This window comes from Chinchilla lanigera, unplaced genomic scaffold (assembly GCF_000276665.1).
Source record: "Chinchilla lanigera isolate Chin_1 unplaced genomic scaffold, ChiLan1.0 scaffold00021, whole genome shotgun sequence".
Classification (NCBI taxonomy): domain Eukaryota; kingdom Metazoa; phylum Chordata; class Mammalia; order Rodentia; family Chinchillidae; genus Chinchilla; species Chinchilla lanigera.
The window spans coordinates 18,249,363-18,264,359 of NW_004955422.1; the positions used below are offsets into that span (position 1 = coordinate 18,249,363).

Below are 14,997 nucleotides of genomic sequence, written 5' to 3' on the forward strand. Positions count from 1 at the left end.
AAAAAAAATATATATATATATATATATATAAATAAATAAATAAATAAATAAATAAAATACCCTGGAAACTGCTTGGGTAGGAGGAGAGAGGACAACAACAGTTGATGGAAGGTCAAACATGGGTCACTTGCTTCTTTATACTTCTACAGTTATAAGCAGCAATCAGTGATCACAGTACAGATTTCCAATACTTGGAGGACAGGGGGGGCCTTTTTGCCTATCTTGGCTCTTGCAAGCTGTTTGCTGACTGTTCCAGGAAGCATACCCACAGCTGTGTGCCACAGCCTGGTTAGTGAGGTGAGGCGGTATGGAGTATGCTAAGATCTGAAACTGACTGGAATTTACTATACTTTACTATCCAAGTCATTCTCTGGAAATTGTAAGCCTTCAGTAGACTAGAAAATTCTGAAATAATTACATCAGTGCAATAATTGCTAACACAATATCTACATGGGAGGAAAATTTCCTACCACCTTTCCAGGATCTCATTTTAGCAAGTTATTACAGATGATTCTCATGAAGGTCATCTGTGGACCATAACCCATGAGAATTTCTAACCAATAAAGAAAAGCAATGGTTGTCTACTATCTTAAAGACCCAGGGAATTACTGTCCCAGAGGTCCACTACGAAAGAAATGTAAAAAAGAATAAGGAAAGAAGAAAGGATGGGAGAAAGTGAGGGGTTGGGATATAGCTCAGTGGTAGAGAACCTGCCTAGCATACACAGCACCTGGGTTTGCTCCCCCAACACCTTAAAAAAAGTGAAATAATAGGCTAGTAACTATTCAAGTAGGTTATGTTAAGCCACCCCAGAGAGAAAGTTTTTCTTATAAAGAGTGGGAAAGCATTTTAATTATTCAACAGATTTACTGAGTACTTACTATATTCTAGGTGCTGCCCTAAGTCCTACGATACAACAGTGGTAGGCAGATGGCTAGAATCTAATACAAGAACAGTGAAGGGATGAATAATACTGGTATCAGAGAACTTCTATCTGTCCTATGACATTCATCTCTTAGATAAACTAAAGACTTTATCCAGCAGTCTATCAAGGGCCCTCAAGTGGGCAAGAGACAGTACTGCAATATTTATTTTCAGTTCAAAGGACAAAACATAGTAGCGTTACGGTGTTAGGAGGAAAGAGAAAAGATCTCTTCTGTTTCATGTCCTGTTTGAAACACTTCTAAAAGATTTTATGCAACTTTACTACCTTACTGTGTATAGGAGAGCTACAGCCTCTGAACTCCTAGAGATATTACGAGTATCTCAGGGCCACAGTGAACACCAACTGTCTGTAGCAAACTAAGTGTTTACGGACCTCAAAAGTTCTGTTCTTTAATTATCTTGTGATAATGTCTTTTCCTAAATTTTAAATATAATAAAATACACATCAGATTAAAGATTCAATTTAATGGATGAGAAATTTAAATATATCTACTTATCAGTTTACAAAGTTTCAAGTCTTAGAGAAGTTACTAAATGTGGCACTGGTGAGAATTTCCAGGAAAAATCTCTACTGCTTTTAGGATACAGAAAGAGAATCACAGATATCAGAAGATTCTTTCTTGGTTCAGAGATATGAATTTTCAGTTTCCTGGGTAGGTTGCCTAGGAAGGCAAGACCTTTATGGAGAAAGGGAAGGATGCACAGTGAGAAAGGAAAAGGATACAGTCAAAGGTTCTATGGCTAGTGAGTATTAAATGAGGTAATATTTTTAACTTCCTTTGAGAAAATTCTTAGAGGCTAATAAAACAGTAGTTTCTGAGTATATACTTGAATATTCCTAAACATTATACCTTAGCTTGAGATTTAGGACTTAGTCTTATGTCTTAAATCTTTGCCTCAAAGTCCCTGAGCCCAGCTTGATACTTACCTACACACATTTTGACATCATTCACAGTGAAGTCTGGATCTGGCATCCTAGGAAACAAATACCAGTAAGTATAAAGCAAAAGTACAACTTATCTATGTGAGGTTTTTTCTTCAAGTATGGGGGCTCCCCAAACACATAAATCTTCACATTTGGACTTTAAATGATTTTAAAATATAAATGATTGTATATTACACACTGACATATATAGAAAAAATATACAAGTGTTAACAATGATTACTTAAAGGTAGAAGATCTCAAGAAATTAAATTTTTTTTGAGATTTAGATTTCTTCTAAGCTCATCTATATTGTTTTATTTACCGTTAACATGAACCATATGTGTAATATTTCTTTTCCTCTCTTTTCTTTTTTGACTGTACTAGGAATTTAAACCCAGGGCCTTTGCACTGACCATCCCCATCCTGCCCAACAGGATCTCACTAAATTGCCCAGGCTGGGCTTGAACGTGTGATCCTCCTAGGAGCTTTGGCCTCCCAGAGTGCTAGGATTAAATGCATTGCCTTAATATCTGGCTACATTTTTATTTTTATTTTATTTTTTTGTCTTTTTGAGACACAGTCTCGCTATGAAGTTCAGGCTGGCCTTGAGCTCACTTTGTAACCCAGGCTGGCCTTAAACTCGCAATGATCCTGCCTCAGCTCCCGAGTGCTGGGATTACAGGCATATGCCATCATGCCCGGCATCTACATTTTTAAATAAGTGGGAAATTATTTTAAATTAACTACTGCTCTGTGTTCTTCATACTGCCATAGTCTACAGCCATTTTACAACCACACTCAGCCAGGCCCAGAACACTTACTTTATTCCAAGTCCATCGGAATTCTTGAATATCAGAGGGTCTCTCAAGCCACCCCGCTGGATATACTCTACATTAAAATCTATCACCATAGGAAAACAATTATTAGAAAGACAAAAGGAATAGTTAGAAAAGGGGAGGCATAAAAAGGATGTAAATAATAAGGCATAGATAGATGATTTTTCTTTTGTGCATACTGCTGTGCTCTATTAGGCAGTACACACATGCTTGTTACTAAGAAGTACCTCATAGGAAATAGGGATAGCACACTGAAGAGTAGGGCTTTAGGAGTTTGCTATGTCTATATTTCTACAGGAAATTTAGAACTTAACAGAACATACAGTACTATTAATGAGTTATTTCATAAAACTTAATAGAAACTGCTATTACCCTGTCTCTTACCAAAAAATTAATTCTGACCACTACAATACAGATATGACATCTCTGTCAGTATGCTAAGGATCAAAGCTATGTGATACACATGGAATCCCACCTTGCTTCAGTGGGGTGGGTATATGCACAAAAGGGGTTTCACTGTACTATTTTACATTAAACCCAAGCAGAGAGATGAGAGAAGCAAAAGGTCATTAAGAAAAAAACATAACAGAGCCCAGCATGGTGGCACACACCTGTAATCCCAGCACTCGGGAGGCTGAGGCAGGAAGATCGCCGAGTTTGAAGCCAGCCTGGGCTACATAGTGAGTTCAAGGCCAGCCTGCACTACAAAGCAAGACCCTGTCTCAAAAAACCAAAACAACAACGTCATTCGCAGTCTAATAAAAGACTACTTTTTTTTTAGTGGTATTGGAGATTGAACCCAAGGAGCACTGAACTACATCTCTAGTGCACTGCCCTCCTTTGAGACAGGGTCTCAAAAAAAAAAAAAAAAAAAAATCACTCAGTTGCCCAGCCAGGGCTCAAACTTTTGATCCTCCTGCCTCAGCCTCCCATTTACTGAGATTATAGGTGTGAGCCACCACACCCATCTTTGACTCCTTCTAATAGAATGCCTTAAGGGTATGAGAATGGGTGAGGAAAGGGTTGTACAAGTCACATTATGTAACTAAAGAAATGGATAAACAGCATCAACAGGCAGTATTTCCATGGCACACATGCTAAATCAACAGTTGTCTATGACTTACTACATCAAGGGACTGTGCCTCTGAATCAAAATGATACTGACCTTTGCCTTCCATAAACGTAACAAAATTGGCATTATATTTGTTGGTGTGGAGCTTCTCTTCCAAGTCAAAAGTTCTTTTCCCTTCAATTTCATCATCTGAAATTCCATCATCTTCATAGCGCCGTCGCATGGTACCACGCTGGGTAATAAGGGACATATGGATGAAATCACAAACTTTCCTACGCCTATCTACAAGCAGTCAGTGCCCCCATGTGTACACAATGCTACTTTCAACCTCAGTTTTTATGTCAAACATCAATTTTCCTTATTTTACAAGTCTATTCTTTCAATTCAAGATCAGATGACAGTCTCAGAATGCACAGAATGTAACAGTTTTAACGAGCCACTGGATTCTCTGTGACTTTTACCTTTACTAACTTTTTAAGCCTAGAGATGTAAATTCACAATAAAAAATTCAAATAGGATATACTATGTATTTTATCTATCATAGCTTATCAAAGTGCGGATAAACCGTCAGGCATGCTAGTAAATCTCTGTAGTCCCAGCACTCAGGAGGCTGAGGCAAAAGGGTCGTAAGTTTGAGGCTGACTTTGGCTATATTGTAAGTTCAAGGCCTGAACTACCAAGATTCGACCCTAAAGCAAATAAACACAAAGTGGATATAAATGGTCTTTATAGAAATTAAAGTGAAAATGTAATTTTTTCATAGGAGGGAGATGTATCTAAGAATAGCTTTATAAAAAAGACCTCAAGGATAGACTAAAACATTTTAATATTAATTTAAAAAAAAACTCTATCTTAGATAAAAAAAAGCTAAGCAACAGTATGCTATCCAGCAGACCACCCATATTTAGAGATACTATGTCTCCCCAAAGATGACATACAAATAGCCAATAAGCACATAAAATGATGCTCAATATTGTAAGTCACTAGGGAAATGGAAACCAAAACCATAGTGAGGCTGGTCCTGGCAGCAAACACCTGTAATCCCAGAACCTGGCAGGTTGCAGCAGGAAGCCAGCCTGGGCTACTAAGTGAGTTCAAGGCCAGCCTGAACTGCATAGTGAAACCCTGTCTCAAAAAGACAAAAGCAAGACAAAACAAAACAAACACCACACTTCATAACCACCATGATGGCTATTGTGAAAAAAATGGGTAACAGAACTAGTGGAGTAGCTCATTGGTAGAGTACTTGCCTAACATGCACAAGGCCCTGAGATTGATTCCCAACACTGCAGAAAGGAAAGGGAGGGGAGACGAAGCGAGGAAAGGGGAGGGGAAGAGGGGAGCGGAGACACAAAAAAGGAGAAAGAAAAAAGATGAACAATAACAAAAGTGCTATGCTGGGCACGGTGGCTCATGCCTGTAATCCCAGCACTCAGGAAGCTGAGGCAGGGGGATTGTTTTGAGTTCGAGGCCAGCCTCCGCTACAAAGTGAGCTCAAAGCCAGCCTGAACTGCATAGCAAGACCCTGTCTCAAAAAGACCAAAAAACAAAAAAACCAACAACAAACTGCTGACATGTGGAGAATCTATACAAATTAGAAAAATGAAATAATAATATGTACTACAACATGTGCAAACTTTGAAAATACTAGGCCAAGTAAAAGCCAGACACAAAAGACCACACAGTATATGATTTCATTTATACAAAGTGTCTGGAATAGGCAAACCCACAGAAAGTAAGTAAGTAGTTCCCAAGGGTCAGGGAATGGGAAATAACTGCTAATGGTATGGAGTTTCTCTCAGAAGCCATGAAAATGTTCTGAATTAGTACCAATATTTACCCATCTCTGTGAATACACTAAACCCTAAATTATACACTTCAGTGAATTTTGCAGTATGTTCTATCTCATAAGCTGTTATAAACAATGTTGGCTATGTCACAAATTTACCTTTTAATGTTCTTTATTTTAACCAGTGTAAATATTTGCAAAAATTTCTCGAGAAAATATATCATTTGACAAGTGGTAGAGGCAAGAAGTAGCCCTGCCCTTATAAGTGCTAAAAATAACCACACCTGAAATTTAAAGCTAGGTACTGATGATCTACAATTGATTACACAAAACCTGCATTTATATAACTATTTAAAATGAGATACTAGAGAAGTCTCAGGAAATGAAGATGTGTAAAAGGGTAGAAATTAAATCATAAAAAATGAAAATAGATTTGTTACTAGTGGAAAACAAGATTAAAGTTACTGGATATCATACCTTTTCCATATTTAGTAAAAAGCCTTTTAACACTTGTTAGTACTCTGGAAGAATCGATTTTAATAAACTTTCACGAACTTAATAAGGCCATCATTGTTCAAAATACTTTTAGATACCTTTTTTGATGGAGGGTTTCACTTAGAGTTTCTTACATACTGGTATTTGTAGGGGTTTATTGTTTTAAGAATCAACTAGTTCCCTCACTTTATTGCCTTTATGTAACTCTGGACAGAAGTACTAGAGATTAGTAGTTTCCTCAAGTAGTTACTTTGTAAGCTTTTTTAAAAAAAATTTTTTTTGAGACAGTGTCTCACTATGTACTTCAGGCTAGCCTTGAACTCTCCAGAAGCCAAGGCTGGCCATAAACTCACACCAATTCTTCTGCCTCAGCCTCCTGGGTCCTGGGATTACAGGTATGTGACACCATGCTTGCTAGGCTCAAATAATTACTTTTAGGAAACACTTTCACTGTAAATTCTAATCTGCTTGTCAAAACAAATAATCATCCTTATTATCCCAACATTTCTAATATGGTTGCTGCAACCTTTCTGTCTTTTTAAATCCTTTTCTTCTCCCTATTTTCAAGCAGAAATTAATACAATGAATGTAAGTATAAAGAGGAGGCTCTTGTTCCAGTCAAATCATTCCCATTTCTTAAAGGCAACAGAAAAACTTAAACTCTTGATTTCTTTTTGACTGTTGCAAATGGGATGTCAGCAACCATGTGTGAAAATTACCTGTGTCAGTTTTAACAGTGTGAAGGATAGAGTGGGAATCTTCCTATTCCCCACTGTAATGTAAAAATCTTAGTTAATGTAAATTTCAACAGCATGTCTCATAAGTGCTTTAAAAGCACATCCAACCCAGCACGGACTGAGTGTCAAGGTAATCAACAGATACAAACTGAATACTGACATCTGTTTCCCACCACAAATATTTATGACTTTAGAGTAGGCAATGGTTTCTTAGATATAACATCAAAAGTATAACTCTTGGACTTCCTAAAAATTAAAACTTTATATTTTAAAAAAATCAAGAAAAGTGACAGGAAAGAATCCCCCATGGAATACGATTTTCTCCCACTTGAAAAGCATTAATTTAACAAGGATCTAATATCCAGAATACTTAAGGAATTTTTACAAGTCAATAAAAAGAATGAAAATGAACAATTTCAAAATGGGCAAAGGATTTGAATAGATAATTCACAAAGATTTACAACTGGCCACTAAGCCCTTGAAAAATCATTTGTCATTAGCTTAACATTATTAGTCATTAAGGAAATGCAAATCAAAACTACAATGAGTTACCACTTCATTTAGTCAAATAACAAGTGTTGGTGGGGATGTGGAGAAAGTAGAATCCTCACATATTGTGGGGTGGTAATATAAAATACCAAGGAAGCACCTTTGGAAAACACTGGCAGGTTCTGAAACGATTTAATATAAAATTACCATGTGACCCAGGATTCTATTCCTATGCATCTACCTACAGAAGCAAATGAAAGCATACATTCACACAAAAATGTACACATAAAATTTACAGCACCTTTTTTTTTTTTTTTTGGAGATGGAGTCTCATCATGTTGCCCAGGTTGATTTCAAACTCACAGGTTTAAGTAATCCTCCTGCCTTAGTCTCCTGAGTTGCTGAAGTGCACCACTATGCTTAGCTCTTACAGCCTTATTGACAGCAACGTTATTCACAATAAACAAAAAGTAGAAACAATCCAAAGATTCATCAACTGAATCTGGATAAACAATCTGGATCAACTAAAGAACAGATTATAAGACATAGTATTATCTGTACAATGAAATGTTACTGAGCAAAAAAGATAGTTACTGATAAATGCTACAACTGAAAAACACTATACCAAGTAAAAAAATCCCATCACAAAAGGCCATACATTATGATTCCATTTACATGAAGTGTCCACAATAACCAAATCTATAGAGATAGGAAGTATATTAGTGATTACCCAGAGCCAGGGTGAAGAACGATGGGAAGTAACTGCTAATGTGTATTGCGTTTCTTTGGGGTAATCCAAATGTTCTGGAATTAGATACTGGTGACTGATCTTTGTACAACTTTGTGAAAATACAAAAAAAGAAAACCCTACTAAAGGGTCTGGGGATTTAGCTCAGCGGCTAAAGTGCCTGCCTGGCAAGTGCAAGGTCGTGAGTGCAGTTCCCGGTACCGGAGAAAAACCAAAAAAAAAAAAAAAAAAAAAAAAAGAAAACCCTACTAAATTATACTTTTGGGGGTGTACTGGGAATCAAACTTGGACCTTGCACTTGCCAGGCAGGCGCTGTACCACTGAGCTATATTCCCAGCCCTAAATTCTATATTTTTAAAAGAGTGAATTTAATGGCATATAAATTTCATCTCAACAAAAAAAATGTGAAATAAAAGGTAATATAATGTATATGTTTAAGTAAAGTATTTTTAAGAGAAAATGTTGGATACAGACCCATAAAAAGTAGCACTATTAAGGAACTTTTTTTTTTTTTTGGAAAAGGCATAATCTTTTTGTAAATATAGCCATTTTAGGTTTTTTGTTAGTTTTTTTGTTTTGTTTTGTTTTTTGTTTTTTGTTTTTTTTTTTTTAGATAGGGTCTTGCTATGTAGACCAAGCTGGCTTGGAACTTGCAGCAATCTTCCTGCCTTAGCCTCCCAAGTGCTAGGATTTATAGGCATGCACACCACCACACCCACCTTAAACACAGCCATTTTAGCTAGCAAATAAAACAAAGCAGGCATTTCATGAACTAGTACAATGTGCCAGAAATTATACTTCTTTTACTTCTATGTAAAAAAAAGGTTATTACTTTGCAGAATTTCCACTTCATCTAGTAATCTAGTTCACCACATTAGTAGGTCAAAGAAGAAAAATGAACAGGTGTGGTGGTGCACAACTATAACCCTAGTACTTGGGAGGCTGAGGCAAGAGGATGATTGAGTGCAGGGTCAGCATGGGCTACAGACCAAGAAATCATACCCAGACCTCAAAACAAAATGGATCAAAGCTAACACTACCCAAGAAAAATAGTGATGCATATACTTTGTAAATCCCAGCACTTTGAGAGGCTGAGGCAGGTAGATCAAAAGTTTGAGCCCAGCCTAGGCAATTTAACAACTCAGTAAGCCCCTGTCTCAAAATCTAAAAAACAAAAACAAACAAAAAAAGAGCTGTTTCAGTGCAAAGGGCCTGGGGGGGTTCAAACCCTAGCAATGCCAAAAACAAAACAGTAAGTTGCATGTCATAAAAATTTAAAACTTTTATGCAAAGAAATTATCAAGAGATTGAAAAGCCAAGCCACAGAATGGGAGGAAATATTTCCAAATCATGTATTTGATAAGGGGTTTGATATTCAGAATATTTAAAGAAGTCTTACAAATAAAATGACCAAATTAAAAAATTTGCAACTTGAATAAACATTTCTCCAAAGAAGATACACCAATGGCCATTAAGAACATGAAAGATATACTCAATATCATTAGACATTAGGGAAATCAAAACAACAATGAGATCCCACCTCATAACCATTCAGAGTACAATTACTTTAAAAAAAAAAAAGTTTTAAAAAGATAATGACTGTTAGTATGAAGTGGCAAAACCAGAATTCTCATGAATTGCTAGGGGGAATGTAAAATGGTACAGCCTATAATGAAAACACTATGATAGGCTGGGGATTTAGCTCAGCGGCAAAGCGCCTGCCTGGCAAGCGCAAGGTCGTGAGTTTGGTTCCTGGTACCGGAGAAAAACCAAAAAAAAAAAAAAAGAAAAGAAAACACTATGGTAATTTCCCCCCCAAGATTATACATATAATCCAATAATTCCACTTCCAAAAGAACTGAAACCAGAAACTCAAACAGAAATTTTTACAATGGTCACAACTGCATTATTCGTAACAGCCAAAAGGTAGAAAGAACTCATCTATTGACAGATAAATACATTAACAAATGTGGAATATACATACAATGGCATGTTATTCTGCTGGAAAAAGGATTGAAGTTCTGACACTTTAACAACATGAATGAACCTTATGGACATCATGCGAAATGAAACAAGGTACCCATAAAAAAGCACAAATACATGATTCCCATTGTAAGAGGTACCTAAAATTTGTAGTCATACAGGCACAAAGTAAAACAGAAGTTAGGATAGGATCAGGTAAGGTGAAATAAAAGTTACTGCTTTGTAACTGAGAGTTTCTAATTGGGGTTGGGTGTTGTGGCACATGCCTGTAATCCCAGCACTCATGAGGCTAAGGCTGGAGGATCCCCGTGAGTTTGAGGCCTGCCTGGGTTACACAGTGAGTTCAAGGTCAGCCTGAATTACACAGTAAGACCCTGTCTCAAAAAAAAAGAAAAAAAAGAAAATTTTTCTATTTGAGGTGATGAATAAGTTTGGGAGATAAGTGATAGTGATACTGTAACACTGTCAATACAATCATTAATACTGAATGGTATACTTTAAAAGTAATTAAAATGGCAAACTTTATTTATCATATTCTTATTTCATTTTATTTTTTGGTTTTTGAGACAGGATCTTGTTATATAGTTCATGTTGTCTACAAACTCACTATGTAGCCCAGGCTGGCCTTGGAACTCACAGTGGTCTTCCTGCCTTGGTCCCTAAGTATTGCGATCAGAGGTGTACGCTACCATGCCCAGCCTATTATAATTTTCAAAAAACTAATAATGTAATAAAATAAAAATCATAAACCAATACACAATTCTATCATCTTGTATTTTATAATGTCTTCTTGCCTAAGATAATCACCTGGTGAGAATTCAAATAAATGAAATTATTTTACAAATAAGGAAACAAGGTAAAACTGTCTTTAAATTTTTTGAGACAACAGAAAATCAGAAAGTAAAAGTGTCTGAAACAGTGACTGAACTTTTTAGAAATTTCAATGATACAAACAGCACACTGCAGCATGTGTGCCATAGGTTTGCTGCCACTTCTAAAGGAAGAAGTTACCTAGTGTCAATTCTACTACTACTTTTTCTGCAGGAAGGTAGACAGTTTTAGTAATCACTTCACCTCTCTAAATTCTGATTTTCCCTTGGTAATAACTCAAGGTACCTCTATATTCTAAAATAAAGCTGTCTACAAGCTATTTCCAACTCAGTTCTTTAAGTCATATTTCAATTTACGTTATACTACATTGAAAATTTGCTACCTATCAGTATCTCCCGTCTATTTATTCTGTACTAAAAACAAAAACACCTCATTTCAGCATCACACTGAACAGAGAAAAAGTGAAAGCATTTCCTCGAAAGTCAAGGAGGAGATAAGGTGTCCACTCTCACCACCCTCAATATATAGTAGTGGGTACTGTAGCCAGTGCAGACAGCAGAAAGAAACAAAAAGGGATACAAATAGGAAAGGGAATAGTCAATGTATTCCTCTTTCCAGATGGTATTACTTTAGGCCTAGAAAACTCCATAAACAGTCTACCGAAAGTCTCTTAGAACTGATAAATTCTACAAAGTAGCAAGATACAAAAATCAACATACAAAGATCAGTAGTTTTCCTATACACCAATAACGAACTTACTGAGAAAGCAAGAGAACAGTCTCATTTACAACAGCCTGAAGAACAAACAAACCGGCTGAGAATAAACCTAGCCAAGGAGGTAAAAGACCTCTACAATGAAAATTTAAAAACTGAAGACAGCCAGGTGTGGTGGTGCATGTCTGCAATCCCACCACTTAGGGAGCCTGCAGGTTTGAGGCCAGCCTGGGCTACACAGTGAGTTCAAGCTAGCCTGAACTATATAGAGAGGCCCTGTTTCAAAAACACAAAATAAAAAAATGACCAAGATATATTTATTAATTCCCCTAAACAAATGTAAATATCATGTATTGCAAACATACACTAATCTTTTTAAATGGGAACACCAAGCATCTATCTATGCAAAATCGAAACTAGATACCTATCTCTCACCCTGAACAAAAATAAATTCAAATGGCTCAAAACCTAGTGTAAAAACTGAAAGTCTGGCTGGGCATGGTAGCACACGCCTGTAATCCCAGCACTCAGAAGGCAGAAGCTGGAGGATCACTGTGAGCTGGAGACCAGTAGGCTACACAGTAAATTCAAGGACAGCCTGGGCTACAGAGTTAAGACCCTGCCTCAAAAAAACAAAAAATAAAACAAAAAATCCAAACAGTTGAGAACTAAAACATTGAAACTACTAAAGGAAAACACAGAACAAGCACTTCAAACTACTGTTATAGGCAACAATTTCCCAAACAGGACTCTAAAGTGGGATTATATCAAATTAAAAAGCTTCTGCACAAAAGAAACAATCAACAGAGTAAAGGGACAGCCTAAAGGAGAAAATATTTGTCAGCTATGTACCTTAAAGAACTAATATTCAGAATACATAAAGAACTCAAAAAAAAAAAACAAAAGAACTCAAAACTTTAACACCAAAAGAACAAGTAATCCAACCAATAAATGGGCAAATGAGCTGAACAGATACTTCTCAAAAGGAGTAAAAATGGCCAATAATTCTATGAAAAAAAAATGCTCAACATAAGCCACCAGGGAAAAATGTGAATCAAAACTACACTGAGATTCTATTTCACCCCAGTCAGAATGGCTACTATCAACAAAACAAAAAATAACAAATGCTATCAAGGATGTGGCAAAAAAAGGAATCTTTATACACTATTAGTGTGAGTGTAAATAAGTACAGCCACGGGGCTGGGGATTTAGCTCAGTGGCAAAGCGTCTGCCTGGCAAGTGCAAGGTCATAAGTTCGGTTCCCGGTACCGGAGAAAAACCAAAAAAAAAATAATAATAATAATAAGTACAGCCACTATAGAAATCAGGTTCGAAAAAAAAAAAGAAATCAGGATGGAGGTTCCTCAAAAAACTAAAAATAGAACTAACCATATGATCCAGCTATACCACAATGGAGGATATACCCAAAGGAATCAAGAGTCAGCACATAGTAGAGATACCTGCATACACATGTTTTTCACAGCACTATTCACAATAATCAAGTTAAAGAATCAGGGGCTGGGGATTTAGCTCAGCGGCAAAAGCGCCTGCCTGGCAAGCTCAAGGTCGTGAGTTCGGTTCCCGGTACCGGAGAAAAACCAAAAACCAAAAAAAAAAAAAAAAAAAAAAAAGTTAAAGAATCAGCCTAGATGGTAATCAATGGATAAAGAAAATGTTACATGATGGAGCCTGGCACGGTGGGTGCTATTGATTTTTTTTTTAATTGATGTTTTTATTAAAGAGAAACCGAAATAGTTACTATTTTGAAGATGAACTATGTTGACAGGGCAAAATAGTAACAGCAGCTAAAGTTTGAGTGTTTAACACCTGCCCAGTACTGTAATAAACACCATGCAGTTATTAACATTTAAACCCAACATTCTGATATATTACCTCCAATTCTACAAACAAGGAAAAGTTACTAAGGAACTAATGTGGCTAGAAACTGGTGTGACTTGTATTTAAACTCAAGCACTCTGGTTCTAAAATTGACAGTTCCAACCACATCTCCATACTACTGAAATCTATTAGGACAAAACTTCAGCCAAGCCATTTGCATGAGGTAGCAGGAAAATACAGTTAAAGGAGACCTCAAAGAGAGAGAGGTGAAGCCGTAGGTCCAACTGGCAACAAGGAGACAAAAACGAGAGAGAGAGAGAGAGAGAGAGAGAGAGAGAGAGACAGACACAGAGAGAGAGACAGAGACAGAGAGAGAGACAGAGAGACAGAGACAGAGAGACAGAGACAGAGAGACATAGAGAGAGACAGAGAGAGAGAGAGAGAGAGACACAAAGAGAGAGAGAGAATGTGTGTTTTTGGTCAAAGAGAATGTTTAAGTGAGAAAACTATGCTTGGGATTAGCAACGGATCTTTTCCCTAGAGGAGAGGTTTCTGATATTTGCTGAAGGGTACTACATTCTAGCTATTATGTGTATACCATGAGAGTTTGTTTTCATTCTGCTTGGAATCAGACCAACATTTATTACATATCTTATACAATGATGAAGTTTTTTTTTTTTTTTTTTTTTTTTTGGAGACAGGGTCTCATTTTGTAGCCCAGGGTGGCCTCGAACTCCCAGCATTCCTCCTACCTCAGCCTCTCAACTGCTGGGATTACAGGCATGTGCCATCACACCTAGCTGCTAATATTGGTTTTACCAAAATTAATTTATCATTTCCTATTTTCTCCAAGGAAATAAAGATTCTGCTCTATCAGTGAAGGTAATGACACACACCTGTAATCCCAGCACTCTGTTGTTGAGGGAGGAGGACTCCAAATTTAAGCCCAACCTGAGCAACTCAGTGACTTGGCAAGACCGTCTCAAAATTTACAAAGAGCTGAGGATACAGCTCAGTGCAAAGGCTCTGGGTTTAATCCCTATACCACTTAAAAAAAAAAAAGAAAAAGAAAAAGATTTTCTTATTCTACTGCCTAAGAGCAAAGCTTTAATTATAGGACTTCTTGTTGGCGATGATATAAGTAGTTAATTGAGACCTAGGTTTTCATGTCTCATATTGTGATACTGCCAGGGTGGAGGGGCTGGGGGCATGTTTTCGTAAAATTATAAAGCTATATGGATTAACTCTGAATCTTTGCAATATATACCAAATCCTTACTTTACTGCTTTAATATGCACTCGTACACACTTTAAAGAATCAAGCTCAGTGCCCAATACTGCGGTACAAGTCTCTAATCCCACTCAGGAGACTGAGGCAGGAGGATTACATGAGTTCAAGGCCAGCCTGGACTACACAGTGAGACCTTGTCTCAAAAAACCAACCCACCAACAAACAAAAACTGTTAGAATAAAAGGATAGATAATAGGAAGAAAAAAGAAGAGATAGAAGATAGGGGGAAAAAAATCAAAGCTAGTCTGGACTCCATAGTGAGTTCAAGGCCAGGCTGAACTATATAGTGAGACCCTGTCTCAAA

The 14,997-nt window shown here is 36.9% G+C and overlaps 1 protein-coding gene across 2 annotated transcripts in view; it reads right to left on the reverse strand.

Moving 5' to 3' along the window:
- Window positions 1-14,997, reverse strand: part of Kdm2a (lysine (K)-specific demethylase 2A) — a gene marked incomplete at its 5' end in the record, with an annotated part of 106,921 nt that overhangs the window by 48,120 nt on the left and 43,804 nt on the right. For both annotated transcript variants that reach the window (XM_005384357.2, XM_005384358.2), the window contains 3 exon segments: window positions 1,874-1,920; window positions 2,692-2,770; window positions 3,872-4,010. In XM_005384357.2, coding sequence (XP_005384414.1) covers window positions 1,874-1,920; window positions 2,692-2,770; window positions 3,872-4,010 — 265 coding nt within the window.